The following is a 27475-nucleotide window of genomic DNA, read 5'->3' as shown; positions in this document are numbered from 1 at the left end:
ATGCTGTCGTGTTGAAGTGCAGTGTAGTGAGCAGGTGAGGGTGATGGAGAAAGATGGCTATGCTGTGGAATGATAGGGAACAGATGGAGTGGTTTCAAGTATGCACTTTAGTAATAGTACCTTGTTTTAGTTCACAGATAGGGATGAATGTTCTCCCAAACTCCCAACCTTGTTCACTTTCTCAGTTTCACCCCCATCTATTTTTTCTCCGTCGCCATCCTGTGTTTTGTGGTTCATCTTAGAGCAGTCTGTTGTTATGCTGTTTCTAATTCAGACATTTCATACATGCTTCCAAACAATTTAGGTTGAAATGGATGATTTTTACAGACACAATTTAAGAGCAGACCGCTTCATCTTAATATAAAATATACAAGTAAAAGTATTTAAATAGAAATTTGTGTTGAAAAAATTAACACCACCATTGTGAACCCTAACTAATAATTAACTTCATTGCTTTTGAATGCTGAAATACAAAAACCCATTTGTGCCAAACACACAGCAAATACTGGGGAAAATGGGAGCCCAAATATTTTAAATGAAACTTTCACCCTTTCCACTAACACCACTGATAAGCAACTCAGACTCTTCTTCTGTTTCTTTTTCTATCCTCTGTTCTCCTCTTTTTTTTTTTTTTTTTTTCTTTTCTCTCTTTTGGGCAGTGGGAGACTCCTCTTTCACAAATTGGGAACAATGGGGCATAAGCAAATTGATACTTATTTCTGGAATCGTGGTGATGTCTATGGAGCAACTGCAACACAAATAACACACCTAAGGTACCCTACTCTGTACAGCTGAGATTCTTTCATTTCCAGCGTTGAGATTGACACACTCTGTTCCTAAATGAGGTAGAAAGAATTTATCTAGGAATTCCTGTGTTTTATAAATCTGCCTGATTACAGAGAAGATGGGGGTGTTCAAAATAGTGGTGACAAGTCTGAGAATAGTGTATTATGTTTTTTCTTTTTAATATATTAAATGTACAACATTTCTGCAAAATGCACTTCTACCAAAAAATGAACCCCAAATGATGGAAGTGTTACTTTATATTTTTGTAACACATACTCCGATCACTTAAGTCATTAGTATTTCTTAGTGGGCTATAAATAGATTAGTCTCGCTTTTAAAATACTGATCATAAGTAGACCACTGGTTTTGCAGTCTACTTCTAGCTACTGGTGTGGTTGGTAGTGTCCTATTTCCCTTGAGGTTATCTCCCTTGATTGTGTAATGTCAGCACCAATTTCTGTTTCCTGTGGTACGGCATTCACTCTAATACCTTCACACTGTTGGACTGTGGAGGAGAAATTTCGTTTGTTTTTCAAGTAACCTGGTAGGATAGAGAAAATTGTGATTAGGGCATTGTCATGTCTAAGTTCAAATCCTGTCTCTGCCACTTAAACTTAATTTTGTGGCACCGAATGTGTCCCTTTATTCTCCGGCCCTCAGTTCTAGAGTTGTAGATTCTTAAGATCCTGTTAGCCAGCTTTATAGTGTTTGTTTCTTTTTGTTATACTTGTTTAGGATTTTGTTTTATGTCTTTTTGTTGTTTAGGGGGAGGATGTTCATAATTACTCCCTTATTTTGGAAGGTATTGTACTTGTGTAAACAAACTTAGCATCATTACCGCGTTATAAGTTCGCATATGGTGTAGTAGAACATGTACATATCTTGGAAATACTTGGCCTTCTTAACAGTGTTAAAACAGTAAAACCTTCTTTTACAGAGAAGCATATGCAATTGGGAAGAAAGAAAAACCACCTTTCTTACCAGAGGAGCCATCTTCTTCTTCGGAAGAAGATGATCCTATTCCAGATGAATTGTTGTGTCTCATCTGCAAAGATATTATGACTGATGCTGTTGTCATTCCCTGCTGTGGAAACAGTTACTGCGATGAATGTAAGAAACATTGAACTTTCAAAGACCTAGATCTCAGAACATGTGTATTTACTTGGAAAGGCTCTAAGCAACATTATAGGTTTTAATAATGAAGTATGAAATGTCGGTAATTGGTCAGTTCATCAGTGAGCATTTAATAGCAAGAACCGTTTTTGTGGCTGCACTTTTTTTTTTATCAACCGCCTCTTTGTCCTGTTGATTATTAGAATGGACCACCTCTGATACCTTCATCAGGGTAGCTGTAGTGAGGTTTTATGGAATGGAGGATTTTTGTTTCCTATACATTTTAAATGGTAGGCAAAATTTTGAAAGCTTTTTGGGACTTAGATATTCTGGAAATATTTTTAAATGGTACTTAAATACCTTTCCTGGATTGTGAAAAATAGCTTATTCTAAAATTCCTAATAGTGATTGAGAACTCTCTGTAAAAATACTACCCAACATTTGCCATGCGGTGACTTATTGACTTTTTTTTCGAATCATTTATATTAGCATTTGGTTTTTTCTGCCACTTATTCTGAATTTGCCCCTTCTTAACCCAGATGAAAATGGCATCATCTGAAAATTTCACTGCTCAATCCTGCTCTGCCTTTTTCATTTCTAAACATAGCTTTGGGATATAAATCTTTTATTTTGGGGCCTCTTTAGTGAAGACCAAAGTCAAGAAGAGGTCACTTAAGATTTGCTTCAGAGTGTGTCTTAGATTTAACAAACCACATTACTGGATTTTTTTACTACGCTGAAGCATAATCGGTGAATCTATTAATTTAGTGTTATTCCTGTGCACTGTGCTGAAGGTGTCGCTGACCTCTTTGCCTGAATAACGCTTCTGGTTTTTGACCTGTACTTTTCTCGTGAGGCTGTCTTTAAAAGCCTGCTAGCCATGTAAAGTTTTTATCATTCTAGACTATATCTTATTTCTATTGTTTTCCCCTACAATATTCCAACTAGTAGCTAAACAAAGAGAATATTTAGGAAAGAGTGCTTTTTCTCTCAGTTTAAATGTTTGTTGAAATTATATTCATGACTTCTGTTTTTAAGGTAGAGAAAAGTTAGAGCAGAGGAGTGGTCAGGCGAGAGATTTTATTTCTAAGTTTCTTAATCTTAGAAATGATTAGTGTGATGTGTGCTTGGAAACAATAATGTAACTGATTAGATATGAGTGGTCTTTGTAATTCATTCCCTAAACACTGAGTTTGTACTCTGCTTTTATTAATATTTAAATTATTTGACATAGGTATAAGAACCGCACTCTTGGAATCAGATGATCATACATGTCCAACATGCCATCAAAATGATGTCTCTCCTGATGCTTTAATTGCCAATAAATTCTTACGACAGGTAAACTATCTTTGTATCCCTTTTTTGAAAAAATTTTTAAAATTTGAGTAAATACAGCCTTAACGTTTTCCTCCATTTTTCGGTTTGGTATCTGTAGGCTGTTAATAACTTCAAAAATGAAACTGGTTATACAAAAAGACTACGAAAACAGTTACCCCCACCCCCACCCCCAATACCACCTCCGAGACCACTCATTCAGCGGAACCTACAACCTTTGATGAGGTCTCCAATATCAAGACAACAGGATCCTCTGATGATTCCAGTGACATCTTCATCAACTCACCCAGCTCCTTCTATGTCTTCCTTAACTTCCAACCCGTCGTCTTTGGCTGCTCCTGTGCCTGGAAATTCATCTTCTACCCCAGCTCCTGTACCTGATATAACGGCGACAGTCTCCATATCAGTCCACTCAGAAAAATCAGATGGACCTTTCCGGTAAGTCTTTTTGCATCTCTCACTATTCAGAAAAAAGTGAGATCAGTAATACAGCTTTTTATTGTTGTATGTTGCTTTAGCAGTTGTAGCGGCCTGCAGTGTGTATCATCCTTGTGAATCACTGTGCTCAGTAAGGTGGAGGACTCAATAAAGTAACCCTCTTCTAAAAGTTTCCTTGTTAGAGATGACTTACTCTTATTGGAGGAAAAGGCAAATGAAGGAGATTCACTCAGCAAATGATTAGGCATCCCAAGATCAAGAACTATACAAGTTGCCAGCAACCCTTGTTAAATGTTGAATCATAAAGAGAATTCACTTGTGGTCATAGTGATGGTATTAGAGTCGATTTGAGCAGAACTAAGCACAGTTTGGATCGGTGGAGTAGAGGGAATAAAACATTGGTGGCGGTAGAGAAATCAGAAACGAATTGTTAGGTAGAAGACCAATGAAAACTCACTTGAATCCTAACCACTTCAGACACAGAAAGCACCTTCAACTATGTAGTCCAGTGGCTCATAAATTCTTAAATAATCAACCACCTTTTTAAAAAAAATAAATAAAGGGGTCTGTACAGACCTACGGAAGCAAAAATCTTAAGGACTGGGACCTTTACATGTATATGGAAGACTTCTCACTGATATGCTGTGATTAACAGTGAGAATTTGTCTCAGAGTTCATTGGCTTTTCTAAGATCACCCCTTTGATTCAGTGGTGGAGCTGGAAGTAGAATTTACTCTTAATCCTGTGTTCTTTAGGTCCCACACTTGGACTTTCTTTTTTTTTTAAGCTTTATTTTTCTTAACCACTGAACTGGTTTCTATCATAGCTATCACAGATGGGACTCCTTAAGGAGATTCCTTTTTTTTACTTACCAGTGTGTGTTTGAGGAACTCTGCAAAGGTTCAGTCCTCTCACTTTCCTCAGAAGTTTTCATCAGCTTTGATTTAACTCACCTTAATGCAGGTGGTGGGCGAAAAGACTTAGTAATTTTTTTACTCTGAATCCTCCATTTCTGATGACGTTTTAATGTATCGCAAACTATGTTTTTTTGTAGGGACTCTGATAGTAAAATACTGCCGGCCGCAGCCCTTGCGCCTGAGCACTCAAAGGGGGCCTCTTCAATTGCAATCACTGCTCTTATGGAGGAGAAGGTAAGTTTGATTGGCTTTTAAATTTGGAGTTGTGTCTTACAGTAGTTATTCTGGGTTTTGTTTGATTTTTTTTCTTTTTAACTCTCCCTCTTTTTTCTTTTTTTTTTTTTTTCTTTTTAACTGTTTCTTTTTATTCATGTTTTTTTCCTACAGGGTTACCAGGTACCTGTACTTGGAACCCCATCTTTGCTTGGACAGTCACTGTTGCATGGACAGTTGATCCCCACAACTGGTGAGTAAAATTCTGTCTTGAACATTTTCTCCTTTCACAAATAGTTGTAACTTTACGTAACATGCTGTTTTATACTTACCTATTGTTTTTGTTTCCAAGGTCCAGTAAGAATAAACACTGCTCGTCCGGGTGGTGGTCGGCCAGGTTGGGAACAGTAAGTATATGTTTAAAAATCTCCAGATAATTGCTTTTGAACTAGATAATGGGAATTATAATCTACTTTGTTGCTGAATATCTTTTATTGTAAACTCCTCTTTCATATGCCGTGTTAACGTAGTTTTTATGTAAAATGTCATAAATTCAAGATTATGTGAAGAACTCCTTTCTAAAAGAATAAGTAATTCTTTTCTTGAAATGGTAAAATATAAATTCTTATCAATTCTTGTTACTCTCATGTCTAAATGGTGATCTCAACAGGATCTCAGTTAATGAATAGACAAGAAGTAAATGAAAGTATTTTTTTTTGAAAGAGTATTTTAAATACTGAATCACTTATTGTGCTAATAAAAGCTAATAAACTTTTTCCCAGCCTTAACATGGATTTTCAAAATTTGATTTGAGTAAACACATATTAAGGCTACCAAACACAGAATTTCTCATTTTGAATAATTTGTATTAGTGAAATTTTATTAAATATTAAAATCCATAGAATTTTGATCTTTGTATTTGATGGTCTTGTGGCATTAAAAATTAGTATATTTGTTTATGAATGGTCTTTATGTGTACTGTCATTTCTGTTTCTATAATCTATATAAACAGGCTTATAAATTTATATAAACTGGCTTATATTCTCAAACTTTGACATGTTTGCTTGAAAGATAAGTCAGATTTTTTATTTTCAAAAGTGGGCTAAGTGAGAGACTTAGCAGACTATATTAGTAGTAGGAATACAGGATCTGGAGGCAGATAGGCTTGGGTTGGAGTCCCAGCCCCCGCACTTAGCAGTGATATGGGGTTTTACTCCTCAGCTCCATTGCCTCATCTGCACAGTTGGAACAGTGCTAACTAGCTCAGCTGCACAGTGCCCAGCAGATAAAAGGGCTCTATTTCTCTTCTGTAACAAGTTCACAGTCACTTGTAGAGTGCTAAATGGAATACCAGATTGTGAAAAATACTGTACGTTGAGGTTTAATTATTGTCACAATAATTAATCAGAAAAAATAGTTTAAGTAAATTTAATACTTGCTCATATCTCCTCCATCTGGAACAAATTTTGGAATGGGGATCAGGGAGAGGAAAAAGTTTCTAAAATAGTTAAAATATGTGTCTTAAAGTCTACGTGCTAAGAGATCGTGTGTTATACTCAAGCCCATTTTATCTTTCCGCACAGTTCCAATAAGCTTGGATATCTGGTTTCTCCACCGCAGCAAATTAGAAGGGGGGAGAGGAGCTGCTACAGGTAGGCTTGTTAAACATCTTGAAATATTGTGATCGGATGACACGCTGAAAAATACAACACAGAGAAATTAAAGCACAGCAGTGGCAGGGGAGGGAGGTCATTTGGTTTATGCTTATCTCACTCAAGTCCTCAGGAGTTGCCCTTGAAGCCTAGAGAAGAATAGATTACATTTAGTCTTTAAATGATGGTTTTAGGCTACGTCTTTAGTACTCTTTCCCAATGACCACTTTCTCCCAGCACATGGCAGAATATCAGCTTACATTTACTCTTTTGAGGGTGGAAGAAGTCATTAAGGCCCAGACAACATTTAAGGTGCCAGTTTAATTTAAGATGAAAGTTAACTAGCTCACCTCCCAAGTGTGAAGAAGACTTGCATTTATTTCTCTTCTAGACTCCATTGTCTGAATCTTTTCCCACGTTCCCTTTTCCAAAAGAAGAGACAGAGATTGTTCGAAGCTCTTGCCCTGGACAGGCGAAAGCAGTGTTATTCTGCGAAGTAAGCCCTAGGTCTTATTATCTAGGTCACACTCGCCACCAGGGTAAAGGGCCTCTAAATTAACTCTATAACAAGAATATTAAGGGTATCTTCTAGTATGCCATTGAGAATTGCTAAGTAATAACTTTGTTACTAGATCACATGTTAATAGAAGATAGTATTTACTAATTCAGACTCTGAAAAGAGGCTTAAAATCTAAAGCCATGATGCTGCTGTTCTGTACCAGTTATTTATAATTTAAAGAACCCTTAGCCTAACAGAAATAAGCCTACCTTTTAAAGAAGCCACTATTTCTTTGATGGGAGACAATTCAGAAACTGGCCAGCACTGTTATTTTCACCCAACCCTTAGAAATAAAATATTGAGATTTTTAGCTGTTAATTATAAATGTTAAGAGTATTACTTATTTTCTTGAGGATGAAAGGTAGAGCATAGGGAATATAATCAATGGTATCGGGATAGGGTGGTATGATGACAGATAGTAGTTACACTGTGAACCTCACATAAGGTATAGACTTACTGAATCGCTGTGTTGCACACCTGAACCTTGTGTGTCAACTATACTTCCAGTTTTTTAAAAAATGTAACAAATTAATAAAAAGTACTTTAAATGCAAAAACAAAATAAAATTATGAAGCCATTTAAAACTCTTTCTTTGTGGTGGGGGAGGGCAGGTAACACGCAGGGAGGAAGGTCAGAGAGAGAGGGAGAAGCAGACTCCCCACTGAGCAGGGAGCCGGATGTGGGGCTTGATCCCAGGACCCTGAGATCATGACCTGAGCCGAAGGCAGAAGCTTAACTGACTGAACCACCCAGGCACCCCTTAAAACTGTGGTTCTAAAGACATTTTAATGACATCGGGAAATGCTCATGATGCATATAATGTCAGGTGAAATACAAAATTATAAATACCTAAGTTCTAGGTATTTTTGAAGTACTACTTAGAAGGATCCTTTCCACACTTCCTACCTCAAAGGATTACAGGAAGTGGTTTTTCTTCATCAAAAGTTTTGGTCTGGAAGGCATTTTGGGGAGGCCTCGGTTAGAGAGGCATTAACCTTATCAGTTCCTTTAAATGACACATTAGGAAGTCACAAAAGATGGTTGTGAAGTGATAATGAATTGAACTTCACAAAAGAGACCTTGTAAATATAGCGTCTCCTTAGAGAGAAGGCCCTGTAAACCTGTATCATTTCAGTCCCCAAGTGGCCTTAAAAATTGTTTTCAGATAACTAAGTTCCTATGCTTATTTGAATAGTTAATTCTATTCCATCGTTTGTAAGTTTGAAGATAATTATGGATAGAAAAGACAAGCTTACTTTGTCGTGTCTTGGGTGGTTTTTGTTTGAGGGAATAATATCTCGGAATTTATTTCTCCAGAAGTATAAACCGCGGACGACACCACAGCGAAAGATCACAGAGAACTCAAGGACCGTCGCTACCAGCAACGCCAGTTTTTGTGCCTGTGCCACCCCCTCCTTTGTACCCGCCCCCACCCCATACACTTCCTCTCCCTCCAGGTGTGCCTCCTCCACAGTTCTCTCCTCAGTTTCCTCCTGGCCAGCCGCCACCTGCTGGCTATAGTGTCCCTCCTCCAGGCTTTCCTCCAGCTCCGGCCAATTTATCGACAACTTGGGTATCGTCAGGAGTGCAGACAGCTCACTCAAATACCATCCCAACAACACAAGCACCCCCGTTGTCCAGGGAAGAATTCTATAGAGAGCAACGACGGCTAAAAGAAGAGTGAGTGTTTTAATTTGCAATTCTCATACACTTTCATTTTCTGATGTAACATTAAACCAGGTATCTTTGGAAACATTTTCTAGTGTTTCCAGTTAGTACAAGAAAAATCACCTAAAAATTAAACCAAAGCCATACAAGCAACTTCCTCAGGGATTCTTAGTTATTAATAGTTTTAAAGTGGAAAACTAATGGCAATTTCATTCATTTCATTCATGATCTAATTACATTTGTCTTGTTAGTTTTCTTAAATGGTTTTTGTTAACTTTCACTCTTTAACTTTATTTTACTAGGGAAAAGAAAAAGTCCAAGCTAGATGAGTTTACAAATGATTTTGCTAAGGAATTGATGGAATACAAAAAGATTCAAAAGGAGCGTAGGCGCTCATTTTCCAGGTTAGTGTTTTGCAAGCCTTCACAACAGAATTACAAATGGGACTTTGAATATCCAGGGATTAGCTATGGATATAAATAACATTGCACTTACGGAATTTTTCTGATTCGGTCTAGGTTTATAGAAATGGACATGTAGCTTACTTCCCAATATCTGTTTTTTGAAATAATGTCTCAATGTAAATTCTATTGTGTAGAACTAGCAGTTATGGGGATTAAATTGCCCTTGTCCCTCAAAGTTATTTGTAGCGTGAAATAATTGGGAAATGTTTGTGGAAGGAAAGAAATAGAGGAATAGCCAAAGAACATTTCTGAGGACCCTTTTACCTGAGGCTACAGCTTCTTGCTGGAACATTAACCTGTGTAATTAATGAAGTAGTGGTAGAATACAGATTGCTTTATCGATAGAAAAACTGAATTATAAAAATTCCCTGGAAGTTTGTTTAAAAGACTTACTTTTTTAAGCTTACATTTGAAATGTGGTTCCTTTCAAAGCTAGACTATTGGCCAATGTAGGGCAAAGAAATTACTCCTGCTTAAAATAACCAGATAGGAAGTAAAATTTAAATTTAATTGGCATTTTGTTTAATGTTAATTAGCTCATATAACTCACGGTACATTAATGCGCTTCACTCTAATTGTCAAGATTTCACTTTTGTTTTGTAACAAGTTATTGCTCTGATCTTTGTGTACTTTATTCCATTCCAGTAGAGGTCACTGTGCCTCTTTAATCATCTAAGATGAAATTTGATATAAAGAAAGATGGAACCGTGAGGAGAGCGTGCTAGAATCTGAGTCTGTATTTTATTTTGTATATATTTCTCAACTATCAACTATTGTTTTGTTTTTGTTTTTAGGTCTAAATCTCCCTATAGTGGTTCATCATATTCAAGAAGTTCGTATACTTATTCTAAGTCAAGATCTGGTTCAACACGTTCACGTTCTTATTCTCGATCATTTAGCCGCTCCCACTCTCGTTCCTATTCACGATCACCTCCATACCCCAGAAGAGGCAGAGGCAAGAGCCGAAATTACCGTTCACGGTCTAGATCTCATGGATATCATCGATCTAGGTCAAGGTCACCCCCATATAGACGATACCATTCACGGTCAAGATCTCCTCAAGCATTTAGGGGACAATCTCCCAATAAACGTAATGTGCCTCAAGGGGAAACAGAACGTGAATATTTTAATAGATACAGAGAAGTTCCGCCACCTTATGACATGAAAGCTTATTATGGGAGGAGTGTTGACTTTAGAGACCCATTTGAAAAAGAGCGTTACCGAGAATGGGAGAGAAAATATAGAGAGTGGTATGAAAAGTATTATAAAATAGGTTATGCTACTGGAGCACAGCCTAGACCATCAGCAAATAGAGAGACCTTTTCTCCAGAGAGGTTTTTGCCTCTTAATATCAGGAATTCTCCCTTCACAAGAGGCCGCAGAGAAGATTATGCTGGTGGACAAAGTCATAGGAGTCGAAATTTAGGTGGCAACTACCCAGAAAAGCTTTCAACAAGAGACAGTCACAATCAGAAGGACAACACAAAGTCGAAAGAGAAGGAGAGTGAAAATGCTCCAGGAGATGGTAAAGGAAACAAACATAAGAAACACAGGAAAAGAAGAAAGGGGGAGGAAAGTGAAGGCTTTCTAAACCCTGAATTATTAGAAACTTCTAGGAAATCAAGAGAACCTACAAGTGGTGAAGAAAATAAAACAGACTCGTTGTTTGTTCTCCCAAGTCGAGATGATGCTACACCTGTTAGGGATGAACCAATGGATGCAGAATCTATCACTTTTAAATCCGTGTCTGAAAAAGACAAGAGGGAGAAAGACAAACCAAAAGCGAAAGGTGATAAGACCAAACGGAAAAATGATGGTTCTACTGTGTCCAAAAAGGAAAACGTTGCAAAACCTGCTAAGGGACCTCAAGAAAAACTAGACGGAGAGCGTGAAAAATCTCCTCGATCTGAACCTCCACTTAAAAAAGCCAAAGAGGAGACTCCAAAGACTGACAGTGCTAAATCATCATCTTCCTCCCAAAAAGATGAAAAGATCATTGGTACCCCCAGGAAAGCTCACTCTAAGTCGACAAAAGAACACCAAGAGACAAAACCAGTCAAAGAGGAAAAAGTGAAGAAGGATTACTCCAAAGATGTCAAATCAGAAAAGCCAACTAATAAGGAAGAAAAGGCCAAGAAGCCTAGTGAGAAAAGTAAGCCACCTGACAGCAAGGGAGAAAAACGAAAAAGAAAAACTGAAGAGAAGGGTGTAGACAAAGATTTTGAATCCTCTTCAATGAAAATCTCTAAACTAGAAGTGACTGAAATAGTGAAACCATCACCAAAGCGCAAAATGGAACCTGATATTGAAAAGATGGATAGGACCCCTGAGAAAGACAAAATTTCATCATCAACTGCTCCAGCCAAAAAAATCAAGCTCAACAGAGAAACTGGTAAAAAAATTGGAAGTACAGAAAATGTATCTAATACAAAAGAACCCTCTGAAAAATTGGAGTCAACATCTAGCAAAGTTAAACAAGAAAAAGTCAAAGGAAAGGTCAGACGCAAAGTAGCTGGAGCTGACGGATCCAGCTCAACACTTGTGGATTATACCAGGTGACTGATTATGGGTGCTTGGGTGTGGGTGTGTGTTTTGGGAAAGAATTTCCTTTCATTTTGTCAGTGCTTGTGCTTCTAAAGCGTGGTATGTTAATTAAGAAGGGGTTAGGCTGGTTTATTCTTGTCCTTAAAGAAAGGAGTTGAAGGTTGTAAGTAGATTTTGTGGGTGAGCCACATTTTTTTTCTTTTTACACAATCCTACATTTTAATCATTTAATCTCCATCAGAGTAGGGCCATTGGCTTTTGAGAGTTAAAAGGACATTTATGTTTAATTTAGCCTTTTTATATTTATCAGTGTTCACTAGTAGTAAATTCTTCATTAAATTCATCATAAACTAACAATATTTTAATTTTTTTTTAGTACGAGCTCAACTGGAGGCAGTCCTGTGCGGAAATCTGAAGAAAAAACAGATACAAAACGAACTGTCATTAAAACTATGGAAGAGTATAATAATGACAATACAACTCCTGCTGAAGATGTTATTATTATGATTCAGGTTCCTCAGTCCAAATGGGATAAAGATGACTTTGAATCTGAAGAAGAAGATGTTAAGACCACACAGCCTATACCAAGTGTAGGAAAACCCGCCAGTGTTATTAAAAATGTTAGCACTAAACCATTAAATACAGTCAAGTATACCGAAAAAGAAAGCGAGTCATCAGAGAAAATTCAGAAACTCACCAAGGAAGTGAGCCACGAACTTATACAGCATGAGATCAAAAGTTCAAAAAACTCTGCATCCAGTGAAAAGGGGAAGACCAAAGATCGAGATCATTCGGTGTTAGAGAAGGAAAACCCTGAGAAGAGGAAGAACAGCACTCAGCCAGAGAAGGATAGTAACTTGGACCGTCTGAATGAGCAGGGAAATTTTAAAAGTCTGTCTCAATCTTCCAAAGAGACGAGAACTTCAGATAAGCATGATTCCGTTCGAGGTTCTTCAACTAAAGACTTTACCCCCAACAGAGACAAAAAACCCGACTATGACAGCAGAGATTACTCAAGTTCCAAACGTAGAGATGAAAGGAATGAATTAACAAGAAGAAAAGACTCTCCTTCTCGAAGTAAAGATTCTGCGTCTGGACAGAAAGCTAAGCCAAGGGAGGAGAGAGACTTGCCCAAAAAAGGAACAGGAGATCCCAAAAAGAGCAATTCCAGTCCCTCAAGAGACAAAAAACCTCATGATCAAAGAGCCACTTATGATACTAAACGCCCAAGTGAAGAGACAAAACCTGTAGATAAAAATCCTTGTAAAGATCGTGAGAAGCACATGTTAGAAGCAAGGAACAATAAAGAGTCAAGTGGCAATAAATTACCACCGTATGTGCTTAACCCACCAGACCCACAGACTGAAAAAGAGCAAGTTCCTGGGCAGACTGACAAGAATGTGGTCAAGCCGAAACCGCAGTTAAGTCACTCCTCCCGACTTTCCTCCGACTTAACTAGAGAAACTGATGAAGCTGCTTTTGAACCAGACTATAATGAAAGTGACAGTGAAAGCAATGTGTCTGTAAAAGAGGAGGAAACTTCAGGAAAAGTTTCTAAGGAACTGAAAGATAAAGTCGTGGAGAAAGCAAAAGACAGCCTGGACCCAGCAGCAGGCGGCCAGATAGGCACGGCTAGGAGCCAGAGTCAAAGCAGCCCTAGCGTTAGTCCTAGTAGAAGTCATAGCCCTTCTGGAAGCCAAACCCGAAGCCACAGCAGTAGTGCCAGCTCTGCAGAAAGTCAGGACAGCAAGAAGAAGAAGAAGAAGAAGGAAAAGAAAAAGCACAAGAAACATAAAAAACATAAGAAGCATAAGAAGCACGCAGGCACTGAAGTAGAATTGGAAAAAAGCCAAAAACACAAACACAAGAAGAAGAAGTCAAAGAAGAGCAAAGATAAAGAAAAGGAGAAGGAGAAAGATGACCAAAAAGTGAAATCTGTCCCTGTATAAAAGGACAGATTTTAAAAAATTGACTTAATTACTAAGTCATCTGTATTAAATTTTGTTATAATGTAAAGAGATTCAAGCCTTGTAAATAATGATATGGAAGACCCTGTGCTGCACTTAAAATATTGCTGCTTGATTATTTGATTTTTACATCAGAGCTTTATAACACGAACTTTTGTACAGAATTGTGAGTTGTGACCATGTAACATGAGAGGTTTTGCTAGGGCCTATTATTTTTAACCACCATTAATTAGTTGGGGTGGAGTTTACTGTACTGTGAAATTTTCACATTTGAATTTTTTTAATTGCCTGGCAAAAGCTGGTATCAGTTCTAAAATATCAGCAGAATGATTTGCTGAATTCATTACAACCCCGTTATGTCACTTTTTGATTACAATAAAAGTTTTCAGTAAACTTTTCAAATGTCGAATGTTTGTGTTATTTGGAGGAAGTGTGTCATGTCTCTTCCCCCTTCCATTTCCTCATTTAAAATAGCCTTTGAGCCTGTAGTATTAGCTGCACCAAATATACAAAATGATGAAGTAAACATGGTAGGTAGACTTCATCAGTGGGCTGGTAGTAGGTGGCCAGAAATAAGAAATCAGGATTAATTGGAGAACAGGTTGAAAAAAAATCGAAAAGGGTCTTAAACAAAGATAGTAATTAGAAGTTTGGACTTGAATTTGAGCAACGAGGAATTGTGATTTGTTTATGGTTCTGTCTTTCTTGAAACCCTGATAAACCAATGTTAAATTCCTTGATAAAGTGCCAGCTAAAGCACACAGCTGTGAGCGTCTGTGGCCTGCCGAGTCTGCCCTGTTGACAAGAGCAAGCAGCAGGAGGTCCAGGAGCATAGGTTAGACTGATGGGCTCTTCCTTTGTGGCTGTGGTTCAGGAAGTTATAGGTAATGAAAAGCTACTGAAAGGGTTTGGGGAGTTAGGGTAAGAATGGTACCTCAGAAACAAGGCAGTATAGACAGGGATCAAGATGACAGTGGCTGGAAGGAGGAGAAGAGACCAGCTCCAGTCTGAGGGTGGTCCTAGGTACCCCTGGACTGTTAGTTGTGAGAGAGGAAAGTACCTACGTTAGCAGCTACCTCTATGAACCTCCGGTGTCCATGCCTGGTCAGGATTTCCAGACTGGGCCATCGGGACAGTATGCAAAAATACTTCACTGAGTGTTTTTAATGCAACTTTTAGTATTTAAAGAAAGGATTTAAAGAGATAAATGTGTGTCACAGATGCTGTTGACCTCATGAAAGCCATTCAGGACTGAGTTAAGCTTGTTACATGTCTGTCAAAATTAAGTGTGTTAAGTTAAATGAAACCAACTTTTCTTTAAAGGGCTCGGTCACTGGGGTTGAAGGTGTCTGTTGTGCCCCTCGCAGCCCCACCACACCCCACCCCACACAACACCTACTACCACTTCTACTCTGAGGTACTCCAGCTAGGCTTCCCTCTCCATTCGTACTAATCAGGACCCCAGATCAGGATCATATCGCCCACGTTCATTTGAGGATTCTAGCACCCAGGACTCTTAAACTTCATCATGTGAGGTCAATTTCCTTAGGTAGGCTCCTGGCCTTTGATTTTACTCTCAACTGACCTTCCCTTTAACAGCAGTACACTCTTATGACAGTTTTCCAGAATTCATTATCTGTGGCCATTGTGCTCTTAAATTGAAACCAATCTTTCATCTGCAGCCTGGTCTTCAGCTCCATCCTCTACTGGCCTTGCTTAGGCCTGAGGTTTTAACTCCTCCCTTACTCTTTCTACTGTCTGTCCTTTCTGTGATTGCCTGAACCCCATCATTTCCACCACAAGACACTCCCCAAACCTGCTCCCCCTTATCCATCTTCCTGTACCCAAACAGCTTAACTCTCAAACCTAAATAAGGTTGCTGAATGGGCTGCTTAATGAAATTAAAGGCTTAAAAGAAATTGTAAGAAGTACCTGCCAGGCACTGTGCTAGTTGCTTGTATTTATTTGATCCTTAAAAATTCTAACTTTTGATGTCTGATACTACTTTGACCAGGAAATTCCACTGCCTGTGAAGGTTCAGTCCAGCCTTGGGTACTCAAGCCTAACTAGTCCAACTCAGCCCTGCCATGTAGAGAGGAGTGGGACATCACATGTTAAGACTTACCTATTTTTGCTGGACCCCGGGAAGGCCATCGTCTATCTCCGTGTCTTCTACTCTAGCTGTTTTCGTCTGGCTGGAGTTTTCTTCCTCCTTTGCCTGTCTCAGTTTCCTACCCACTGTTCAAGAATTAGCTTGCCTTTTTTTTTTTTTTTTTTAAACTCTTCCCTCACAGTGCCTGCCTCCCCACCCCCATATGCACCCAAAGTGGAATAACGTCACTGAATATGCTGTGAGGACACTCCAGTTGTTTTCTGTGGGCTCTGGTTGTCATCCTCAATGGACTGAGAGGGCCTCAAAAGGAATGTGGGGTTTATATTCCGGAAGCCAAACCACGCCTTGCACATAATAATATTTGAGTTGATAAGATGAAGTAACTTTTTTTAGCTTGAAGTTAAATTTTGCAAACTTCCTGGAAACCAGCGATACGTCAACATTTTTAAGGGAGGAAAATAATTTTTGAACTACTATAGGCTTGGAAGATAGTATCCTTCCAATAACCAGCTCCTTGAGTGTGCCAAGGATATTACAGAGCCTTAACGATCAGGGGCCTGAGAATAACTCCTTTACTAGTCTCAGGATGCCAAATGAAGAGCACTAAATAAATCCCCTCCAAATTTTTAAGCCTGGGATTTTAGAGTTAGAAAGGTAGTTAATGGTTTATTCATCCCGATTTGTGCACGTGTCCCCATCTGTCTTGTCCACTTTTTCCTGTCTTTAACTCCTTTAATGAATGCTGTTTTTTTTTTTAAGATTTTATTTTATTTATTTATTCGACAGAGATAGAGACAGCCAGCGAGAGAGGGAACACAGCAGGGGAGTGGGAGAGGAAGAAGCAGGCTCCTAGCGGAGGAGCCTGATGTGGGGCTCGATCCCATAATGCCGGGATCACGCCCTGAGCTGAAGGCAGACGCTTAACCGCTGTGCCACCCAGGCGCCCCTAATGAATGCTGTTCTTACTGTGCAAAACTACGTGGAACAAAACCTCTGGTTTGGCACAAGCTCTTCTTCTCTGAGCCCTTTTATACTATTGCTATTTATGTAAGCCAATTTCAGCTGGTCTCTTGTTTTAACAAAGCCTCACTAATACATAGGTACGTGTATATATAGTGTGCTCTGCTTTCTCTTTTTATATATCACAAACACGTTCTTTTGGCATTAGTATTTTTAATTAATTTTAAGAATCGCAAATGATCATGAAAGAATTGAATAAAGTAAGCCACTAAAACCCTTAAAGGGTAACGTGGCTCTGCTGTGTGAGTAACAGTTGAGCACACTAATACGAAAAACGGGGTTAACAGGAATGCTCAGAGATTTCAATGAGAATTCTTTTGAGTAATGCAGTCTACACACTTCATCAAGGCTTCTCTTTGTTACAGGCTTCTGAGATTATTTATAAGATCATATTAAGAGGACTTTTAAAGAATAGCTATTGCTAATTTAATACAGTTCACAAAAAACTAGTGGCGGGTGAACAGTGATCCCAATTTTGAACCAACACTAGAGTGAATCTTGCTTTTCCACTCAGAAATCTGGCTACTTAGTAATTTGCTATGAAGCTGGCTTGGCCAGTGTGGATCTTTTTCAATTTAATTCTTCATTTTTAACGTCTAAAGTAGTAAGAGTTACTAGTGAAAGAATGGACATACCTTTAGGATTCAAAATCGTTTTTGTAGAAACATTGACACTTTAAAATTTTGGTAACCTTAGCTTAATGTTTTAACCTTAGCTTAATGACCTAAGTAAATCTGGTAGACTGATTCTTTTTCATGTCCTGAAACTTAAAACTAATAAAAGCAAGTTGGATGAAAAGTGAACATAGGAGGAAACGGTATCAGTGCTAGAGTCCAGAGAAAGGATGGGAGGGGCAGACAGTCAGAAATGTGGGATTTTGCCACAATGCCACATTTTAAAAGTTGTGTTTTTGTTTGTGTTTTTTTAAGAACTAAAGACAGATGCCCAGAATTCTCTTCCTTGAGAAAGCAGATGGACTCTTGGGAAGTGCAAATAGAAGATCTTGGGCAATACAAACACCTCATAACCTGGAGGGACAATGGTAGGTTATGGAGCATATGAAGATTACTCCCTTTGTGGTCATTTTAATATGATGGAAATTGCACAAAGGAAACCTGAAGCATAAGCTACGATGTTGATGGGGATAGGGGAAGGTTCCATCCAAAAACTGATTTGCTGTATGTGGTCTCATTGCCACGAAGGTCAGACCACAGAGGCCTCATTCCCCTGGCTATCACAGAGTGTGGGGTGGAGGGGAGATACACAGTTTTTGAATCATGATAGTGTCTGTACTAGAACCGGTAGACAGATCAGTGGAATTGAATGAAACTCTGGAAATTGGCCCAAATAAAGAAGTATCAAATAACAGTTTCAGCATAAACAAATGTGGAAAAGGTCCATTTTTCCGTAAGTAGCTTTGATAAAACTGGTTTACCATTTAGCGAAAAATTTTTTCACACCCGAAAATTCTAGATGGATTAAATCTTTTTATCCACAGTTTTATTTTACATAACCCAAGTGTTGGTCAATTTTCCTTTTAAGAAAAGATACCAGCTTCTCTTTAATAGCTTAGGTCTTTATTTTTCAAACTGTCAGTCAACTGGAAACCCAAGATCTTCCCCAATATTTCTGATACTGCTTGTGAGATGTGGTTTACTTTGGTCTGCTCCTTTCTGATTCCCTGACATCTATTCCTGATGCTGATTGTTCTCTTCAGATCTCACTATGGTAGAGTCTCTCGGTCTTCCTAAGTTTTGTGACATTTCCCTCAGAATACATCACATCCTCTCATTTAACCTGTGTTCAATGTCTTTGCTTCTTTTCTGTCCTACACCACAGGCTGTCCATCTTTTAAGGTATTTTTCTGAGCCAAGAAACAATCTTCCTGTGATGAATTATACCATTAGAGAGCAGAAGAAGCTGCAGGCAGTTCTTGAAAATAGCAACTCTTTTCTTCCCCCTGTAATTTTTAAAAATTACAAACTCAACTATTACACAGAATACAAATGGCCAATTGACATTTGAAAAGGTTAAATGTCACTGGCAATAAAAGTGCCAGTAAAACAAAGTTCCATTGCCTTCAGGCATTTAGAGTTACCTGCAAGTCCAAAACCAACCCGGTTCTCCCTCCTCCCACCACCTTGGCATTTCCATCAGCATTTGTCTGTGGTGGTTAGCTTTTCACTAAGTTCGCTCAGACCATAATATGCATCCTCGGTTTGCAGGCTTTTAAAATGTGTTTTGCTTTTATTTCTAACAAAGCCCTTCATCGCCTAAAACGTCAAAGTTATTCAAGACATAAAGCACTTGAGCCTCCTGCCCCAACCCCACTGCACCCTGACTTCAGCGCTTCAGATGCAATCAATTCCAACTCTTCTAGTTCTTTCTTTAAAAACAAAAACACCATTGAATATAAAGAATGAACTCTTCCCTTGATGTTTCAGTTTCAAGTATTAGCTACTACGGACTTCAGTTCCTCATCTCCCTCCCCACCCCACCCATGTATCTTTTCCCATCCTCCAAATGAAAGTTCCCATTTGGGCTACATTGAAATGGTATGGACATTATTATGTATTGGGGCACCTGGCTGGCTCAGTGGGTAGAGCATGCGACTCTTGGTCTCAGGGTCATGAGTTCAAGTCCCATGTTGGGTGTAAAGCTTACTTAAAAAAGATGATGGGAGACATAATTATGTCTTTATATCTGTAGTTCAAAATCAAGTCATTTGGTATATTAGAATTCTTTTTCCTGTAAAATTTGGGTTTCCCTGGAATTAATAACTGACTTATTTTTTAAAGTGTTGCATGTCCTATAGATTACCAAAAAATGTAAATCTCTCCTCAGTATATTCAAATGAATCAAGTGGCCTTTCAGTTTTATCTTTTTTTCTTGTGATAACTCTCCCGTAAAAATTGGTTGTCCTCTAGGCCAGCCACACAGCTATGACCCTGCAAGTTTCTTTACTACCATCCTGGGGATTTTCCTCACCCTCTCCTTGCAGTGGATCTTTGTGTCTTCCATCCTATATCTTTCTCTTTCCAGGTTGGCTGCCTCACTTGGGGTGAAGGGCACATGCCCTAGTAGATTCTTGAGAAAGGCTGCGTGAAGAGGTACATTTTTTGAGAGCCTACAATATCAAGAATGTTCTTACTCCACCCCCACACTTGATTAATGGTTTGGGTAGAGAATCGTAGGTTGGAAGTTATTTTCACTCATACTTGCAGACAATGCTCATAATACAGCTTCCAGCATTGCTGATAAGGAGTTCAAAGGCATTGTGGCTCCTGACTGGTTTTTGTTATATTTTTCTCTCCCAGGATACTTTCGGGAACTTCCTTGTATCCTGAGTACGTTAAAAATCTGATGATGTGTGTTGATGTGAGTCTTTTAAAATTTATCTTGCTGAATGTTCTATGAGCCCTTCAATCCGGAGACTCAGGTCTTCCATTTCTAGAAACCATCTTTTATTACTTGTGGGATAGCGTTCTCCATATTTATCTGGGACATTTTGTTTGTTAATTAAAAGATTTTGTTTATTTGCAAGAGAGAGAGCACACAAGCCCTGGGGTGAGGGGTTCAGAGGGTGAGGGAGAAGCAGGCTCCACGCTGAGTAGGGAGCCTGATGCAGGATTCAATCCCAGGAACCCGGGATCATGACCTGAGCCAAAGGCAGACACTTAATCGACTGAGCCACCCAGGCGCCCCTGGGACATATATTTAGATGTTAGATTTCCTGGACTGATTCTCTGATTTTCTTACTTCTTTTCTCCTATTTTTTTATTTTTATTTATTATTTTTATTATATTATGTTAGTCACCATACAGTACATCACTGGTTTCTGATGTATCTTTTCTCCTATTTTCCATACCTGTTTTTTGCAAAGTTTCCTTGACATATTCCAATTTTTATTTCTGCTAGCATATTTATAATCTCTCAGAATTCTTTTTTGTTTTCTTATTGTTCCCTTTTTATAATATCCTGTTCTTTTTTCATGGGTGTAACAGGGTTGGTGAAGATGTGATAGGGTTTTTTTTTTTTTTTTAAGGTTTTCCTATATGCTCTTTGCATTAGAAACTGTGTGCAAGGTTTGTCAAGTGGGTTCTATCATAGGCTGATCTGATTAGATCATTTTATTAGCGGATCCCCAGCTGCCAATATCTTCCAGGCATTTTCCTTTTTTGAACAATTATTTTAAAAATTTTATTTATTTTATTTTTTTTTAAGATTTTATTTATTTATGTGACAGAGAGATAGCCAGCAAGAGAAGGAACACAGCAGGGGAGTCGGAGAGGAAGAAGCAGGCTCCCAGCGGAGGAGCCAATGTGGGACTCGATCCCAAAACGCCGGGATCACGCCCTGAACCGAAGGCAGACGCTTAACGACTGTGCTACCCAGGCGCCCCTTATTTTAAAAATTTTAATTCCACTACAGTTAACAGAGAGTGTTCTGTTAGTTTCAGGTGTACAATAGAGTGATTCAGCAGGTCCATACATCACTCAGTGCTCATCATGGTAAGTGTGCTCTCAAGCATTTTTCCTGGGCTAGTTTCCCCACCAGTGGAATTCTCCACTCTTCAGAGCAGGCTAGTGGAGGAGCAGTATAATTACCAACCTGGCTACCAGGAACTTTTCTGGAGATAAGTAGGCTCCATTAAGTATAAAGGGTTACATTTGCTCTCCCTATTTTGATTACAGCCGTGCACAGCTATGCCTAATGTCCTTGAATGCAGAGGCTCTCCCGTTTAGCGGTTCTCCTAAGGGCTGTGTATTGCAATTACCTGGGGAGCTTAACTGGTACTGAAGACTGGGTGGATGCCACCCCCAGAGTTTCTGATTTAATACATCAGGGTATGACCTGAACATCACGCTTTTTAGAATCTCCCAGGTGATTCCAACATACAGCCAAAGTTGGGAACCGCTGCTCGAGTTACAACTCTCCAGAGAGTTAGTCTCCACTCTTCCGCCAGAGTGAGCGGCTTTGTCTTCTCTCTTTCGGCCCTCTCTGCATTGCTGATTTCAGTAGTACTTGCTATCAGTGTCTTCTGGATCTTCCTGGGCTTCTGTGTTATGAATAATTTGGCTTTGGGCTTCTGATTTAGACCTCTGATTTTCTGGTCCTTTAGGTCAGTTACCACTTCCATGTGAATTTCACCTTCCAAAACTTGTTATTGCCTATTCTTGTTCTTGTTCCTTCATGCCTTTCCCCCTCTTCATTATCATCAAGGTGCACTTTAAGGAAGGAGCAGAGGTAAATCTATGCAGTTCATCATGTTTAACTGGAATTCCTCAATCCTACTCTCTGTGATCAATAATAGTATTAAAATATCTGCTGGTGGCTTGCCCTTTAGTGTTATGTATGCATATGTTTATGTGTGTGCATATATGAATATGAAGAGTTTCAACACATTTTTGTACACTTTCCATCAATAATTACCCCTCAGCCCAAGTAACCACTGTTATTAGGTACTTGTATATCCTTCCAGAGTTTCTTTATATATATACATGCACACAGACACACTCTCTTTATTACTTTTCCTTATTATACAAATAACTTTAGAGCAAAATAGTATGGAGCATACTATTTAGCCCTTTGCATTTTTCACTTACTAATAAAACTTGGACATCTTTCTTTATCAATGCATTAAAAAAATGTTCCTATTATTTTTTTACAGTTGCATAATATTCCATTTTGTATAAATGTAACATTTAACTAGTCACCTATTGATAGTTTAGATTATCAGCTATTGCTATTACATACAGTGTTAGGTACACTAATACTGAATTTAGTGGCGCTTTTCTCTTAGCCCAATTATTGTTTCAAATACTCAGACATCACAGGCTATTTTTCTTTTATTTTAAGCATTTTTACTGAGATTTAATTATCACACAATAAAGGGCGCCTGGGTGGCTCAGTCAGTTAAGCATCTGCCTTCGGCTCAGGTCATGATCCCGGGGTCCTGGGATCAAGTCTTCCGCCGGTCTCCCTGCTCAGAGGGGAGTCGTCTTCTTTCTCTCCTGCTCCCCCTGCTTGTGCTCTCTGTCACTATCTCTCTCTCAAATAAAATAAAATAAAATAAAATAAATGAAATAAATGAAAATAATAAATTATCACACAATAAGCTGCTGTATTTAAACAACAAAATTTGATAAATTTTTACATATGCGTATACCTGTAAAACCATCAACCATCACTACCATCAAGATAATGGACATATCTGTCACCTCTAAATATTTTCTTGTGCCTTTTGGAAGGCCCTGTCTTACTCTTCCCCATCCTCAGCCCCCAAGCAACCACTGATCTGCTTCCTAACAGTGTAAATTAATTTGAATTTTCTAGACCTTCATATACATGGAATCATACAGTTGGTATTCTTTTTTTGGGGGGGGGGGTCTGGCTTCCTTCACTCAGTGTAATTATTTTGAGATTCATCCCTGCCATGGCATGTATCATTTATTTTCTTGCTGAATCGGATTTTTTTAAAGTTTATTTTTCTTTATTTATCTATTCACCTATTGATGGACATGCAGGTTGTTTCTAATTTTTGAATATTACAAATCTGTGGTGAACATACAGGTACAAGTCTTTTTTATGTATACATATATACTCTCGTTTCTCATAATAATTACCTAGGAATGAAGTTCCTGGATCATCTAGTAGGTGTCTGTTTAATACTTTAAGAAATTTCCCAACTGTTTTCTAAAGGGGCTGACCATTTTTCATTTTTGTCAGCGGTGTAAGGGAGTTCAAGTTCCTGCGCATCCTTGCCAACATGTGTGGCCAGTCTTTTTATTTTGGCCATCCTGATAAGAAGGATCTCATTGTACACTTAAGTTACATTTCCTGTTGAACACCTTTTCATGTGGTGTTTGCCAATCTTCTTTAGCCAAGTGTCTGTTCTAATCTTTCACCCATTTTAAAATTTAACTATTTTGAGAGTTCTTTATATATTCTGTGTACAAGCCCTTTATCAAATATGTGATATCCAAATATATTTTCCTATTCTGTGGCTAGTTTCTCATTCACTTAACATTGTTTTTTGAAGCCCAGCGTTTTTTCTTTTGGTGGAGTCCAGCTTACATGTTCAGTCTTAAAGACCATGCTTTTGGTGGCATTTCTAAGAAATCTTTGCCTAACCCAAATTCAGAAAGCTTACTTTATAACTTTGGTTCTAAGCTTAGATTGATGATCCAGTTTTTAATACCAGCTCTACTGAGATATATTTCATATACCATAAAGTTCACCTCTTTCACATATATGATTCAGTGGTTTTAAGTATATTCACAGAGTTGTACCACTGATACCACCATCTAATTAGAACACTTTCATCGCCCCAGAAAGGAACCCCATGCCCATTAGTCATTCCCTGTTCCCTCCTCACCTCTGCTCCTGGCAACCACTAATCTACTTTCTGCCTCTGTGGGTTTGCCTATTATGGACGTTTCATGTAAACTGAATCATACAGTATGTGACCTTCTGTGTCTGGCTTCTTTTCACTGAGCATAAACGTTTTCAGGGTTCAGGGTGCCTGGATGGCTCGGTCAGTTAAGTATTTGCCTTTGGCTTGGGTTGAGATCCCGGGGTCTTGGGATTGAGTCCCGTGTCGTCTGTTGGTCTCCCTGCTCAGAGGGGAGTCTGCTTCTCTCTCTCCCTGCACTCCTCCCCCCACTCATGCTCGCTCGCTCTCTCTCTATTAGATAAATAAATCTTAACAACCAAAAAAAAAAACGTTTTCAGGATTCAGCCCTGTTGTGGGGTGTATCAGTACCTCATTTCTTCCTATGACTGAATAGTCCACATTTTGTTGATCCATCACTTGTTGGACATTTGACCTGTTTCAGACTTTTTGGTTATTATGAACAATGCTGCTATGAATATTCACATACAAGTTTTTCTGTGGATGTGTATTTTCAGTTCTCAATCCTATAAGTGGAATTGCTGGATCATATGCCCAATGGTTCCCAAAGCAGCTCTACCATTTTTTTTTTTTTTTAAGTAGGCTCCATGCTCAACATGGGGCTTGAATTTACCCCCAGATCAAGAGTCACATGCTCTCTTGACTGAACCAGCCAGGTGCCCCAGCTCTACCATTTTATATTCTCACCAGTGGTGTTCGAAGAGTTTCTCCACATTCTCCCCAACACTTACTGTTATTCTTCTTGCTTATAGCTCTCCTGGTGGATATAAAGTGATATTTCATTGTGGTTTGGATTTGTGTTTCTCTGATGACTGATGATGTTAAGCGCATCTTTTCATGGGCTTAATGGTTATTTGCATATCTTTTTCTTTTTTTTTTGAAATGTCAATTCAGATCCTCTGCCCATTTTTCCCTTGGGCTGTTTGTCTTTACTGTTGAGTTGCAAGAGTTCTTATATAGTCTGGATACAAGTCCCTTATCAGATATATGTTTGCAAATATCTTCTCCCAGTCTGTGGATTGTCTTTTCACTTCCTTTATGGTGTCCTTTGAAGCACAAGCTTTTAATCTTGTTGATGTCGAATTTACCTTATTTTTTTTCTTTTGTCACTTGTGCTTTTGTGTCACATCTAAGAAAACATTGCCTAGTCTAAGGTCATGAAAATCTACTTTTCTACATTTCAGGAATTTTACTGTTTTAGCTCTTACATTTAGGTCTTTAATATATTTCGAGTAAAATTTTGCATGTGGTAGGAGGTAGTGGTCCACCTTTATTCTTTTGCATGTGGACATTCTCTTGTCCTAGCACCATTTGTTGGAAGGCTGCTGTTTCCCCACTGAATCTTGGCACCTTCTCCAAAATCAATTGACCATGACGGTAAGGGTTTATATCTGGATTCTTAATTCTGTTCCATTGATACATATGCCCATCGTTAAGCCAGTACCACACTGCATCTTTATATAAGTTTTGAAATTGGGAAGTATGAGTCTTCCAAATTGCTTCTTTAAAAAAAATTTTGTTTTGGTTCTTCTGGGTCCTTTGCATTTCCATATGAATTTTAGGGTTAGACTGTCCATTTCTGGAAAAAAAAAAAAAGATATCAGGGATTTTGATAGGGATTACAATGATCTCTTGTGGTAGTATTGCCATGTTAATAATATTAAATCTTCTAGTCCATAAACACAAGAAATCTTTCCCTTTTTTATATCTTATTAACTTCTTTCAGCAATGTTTTGTAGTTTTCAGTGTACAAGTTTTGTACATTCTTGGACAAACTTATTCCTTGGTACTTTATTCTTAGTAATGTTATTATAAACTGAATTGCTTCTTTAATTTGATTTCTTGTTGTTCATTAGTAGTGTATAGAACTACAATGGATTTTTCTATATATCGATCTCGTATTCTGCAACCTTGCTGAACTCGTTAATTAGCTCTCACTGTTTTTTGTAGAGTTCTTTAGGATTTTCTGTATGTAAGGTCATGTCCTCTGGAAACAGTGGTTCTTCCTTTCCAATTTGGATCCCTCTTTCTTTTTTCTATGCCTAATTTTTCTGGTGATGTTAAATAGAAGTGGCAAGAGGAAACATTCTTGTCATGTTCTGTTTCCAGGGAAAAAGCAGTCAGGCTTTCCTGATTAAGTAGCACCAAATTTTTCATAAATAATTTTTACCAGGTTGAAGGAGCTTCCTTCTATTGCTAGTTTATTGAGTGTCCCTAGTTCACTGAGTCCAGGGGTGTTGGAGTTGGTCAAATGCTTTTTCTGTGTCTATTGAGATGATACTGTGGTTTTTGTTCTTTATTTAATATAGTGTATTATGTTGATTTATTTTCATAGGTTAAACCAGCTTTGCATTCCTGAGATCCCAATTGATCATGGTGTATAATTACTTTTATATGATACTGAATTGTTTGCTAGTATTTTATTTAGGAATTTTTCATCTATAAGGGATATTGGGTGTAATGTTTTTCTCTTGTGATATCTGCCTGGTTTTAGGATCAGGGTAACACTGGTCTCATAAAATGAATTGGGAGGTGTCCCTGTGATCCATTTTGAGTTAATTTTTGTTGAGTACAAGGTAGGGGTTGAAGTATTTGTTTGTTTTTTAGCATATGTATAAATTTTGTTAGCACCATTTGCTGAAAAGACTAACTTTCTCAACCGAATTGCCTTTGCAGGTTTGTTAAACATTAATTGGCCAGGTTTATGTGGGTCTTCTTCCATAATTCCTGTTTTGTTCCACTGTTTTTTGCATCTGTCTTTACACCGATACTACATTGTCTTGATTACTGTAACTCTATTCTCCAGTTTTGATCTGATTCAAAGTTTCCCCCCACTGTTCTACACCTTCCATATTACCATGAATTTTGGAATCAACATTTTTGTTGTGGTAGAATGGACATAACACCACTTAGCATTTTAGCCATTTTTGGATGTACGGTTCAGTGGCATTAAGTACCTTCACACTGTTGAACAATCATCACAACCATCCATCTTTTTCATCATCCCAAAATGAAGGTCTGTATCCATTAAACAGAGACACCCCATCTCTCCTCCCCCCCCCCCAGCCTCTGGCAACAACCATTCTATTTTCTTTCTTTATGAATTTAACCTCACATAAGTGGAATTCTATTACATTTGTCCTTTTGTGTCTGATTTATTTCACTTAGTGTAATTCCTTCAGGTTTCATCCATGTTACAGCACATGTCAGAATTTGCTTTCTTTTTAAGGCTGAATAATAGCCCATTGTATGTATATGCCACATTTTTGTTT

At 38.3% G+C, this 27475-nt stretch overlaps 1 protein-coding gene and 1 long non-coding RNA gene across 3 annotated transcripts in view; one reads left to right on the top strand and one right to left on the bottom strand.

Moving 5' to 3' along the window:
* The window catches only part of RBBP6 (RB binding protein 6, ubiquitin ligase), a 30775-nt gene extending 16722 nt beyond the window's left edge, over positions 1-14053 (top strand). Inside the window, exons 8-18 of one of the 2 annotated variants that reach the window (XM_008697153.2) lie at positions 1724-1896; positions 3134-3237; positions 3335-3672; positions 4727-4823; positions 4977-5055; positions 5155-5209; positions 6386-6454; positions 8331-8693; positions 8984-9085; positions 9940-11700; positions 12066-14053. In XM_008697153.2, the coding sequence (XP_008695375.2) occupies positions 1724-1896; positions 3134-3237; positions 3335-3672; positions 4727-4823; positions 4977-5055; positions 5155-5209; positions 6386-6454; positions 8331-8693; positions 8984-9085; positions 9940-11700; positions 12066-13638 (4714 nt within the window). In that variant the 3' untranslated portion in view covers positions 13639-14053. The remainder of the gene's footprint in view (positions 1-1723; positions 1897-3133; positions 3238-3334; positions 3673-4726; positions 4824-4976; positions 5056-5154; positions 5210-6385; positions 6455-8330; positions 8694-8983; positions 9086-9939; positions 11701-12065) is intronic. The other variant, XM_008697154.2, reaches the window with a different exon arrangement.
* On the bottom strand, positions 5849-16526 carry LOC121103770. Its single transcript, XR_005836026.1, has 3 exons — positions 15782-16526; positions 6805-6918; positions 5849-6498 (listed from the first exon to the last, which is right to left on the bottom strand). It is a non-coding gene; the product is annotated as an uncharacterized LOC121103770 (long non-coding RNA).
* Positions 16527-27475: the final 10949 nt, after the last annotated feature.

Source organism: Ursus maritimus, unplaced genomic scaffold, assembly GCF_017311325.1.
Source record: "Ursus maritimus isolate PB19 unplaced genomic scaffold, ASM1731132v1 scaffold_2, whole genome shotgun sequence".
NCBI lineage: Eukaryota > Metazoa > Chordata > Mammalia > Carnivora > Ursidae > Ursus > Ursus maritimus.
Note: the sequence above shows the minus strand (reverse complement) of the source record. Positions and strands in the feature narration are given on the sequence as shown.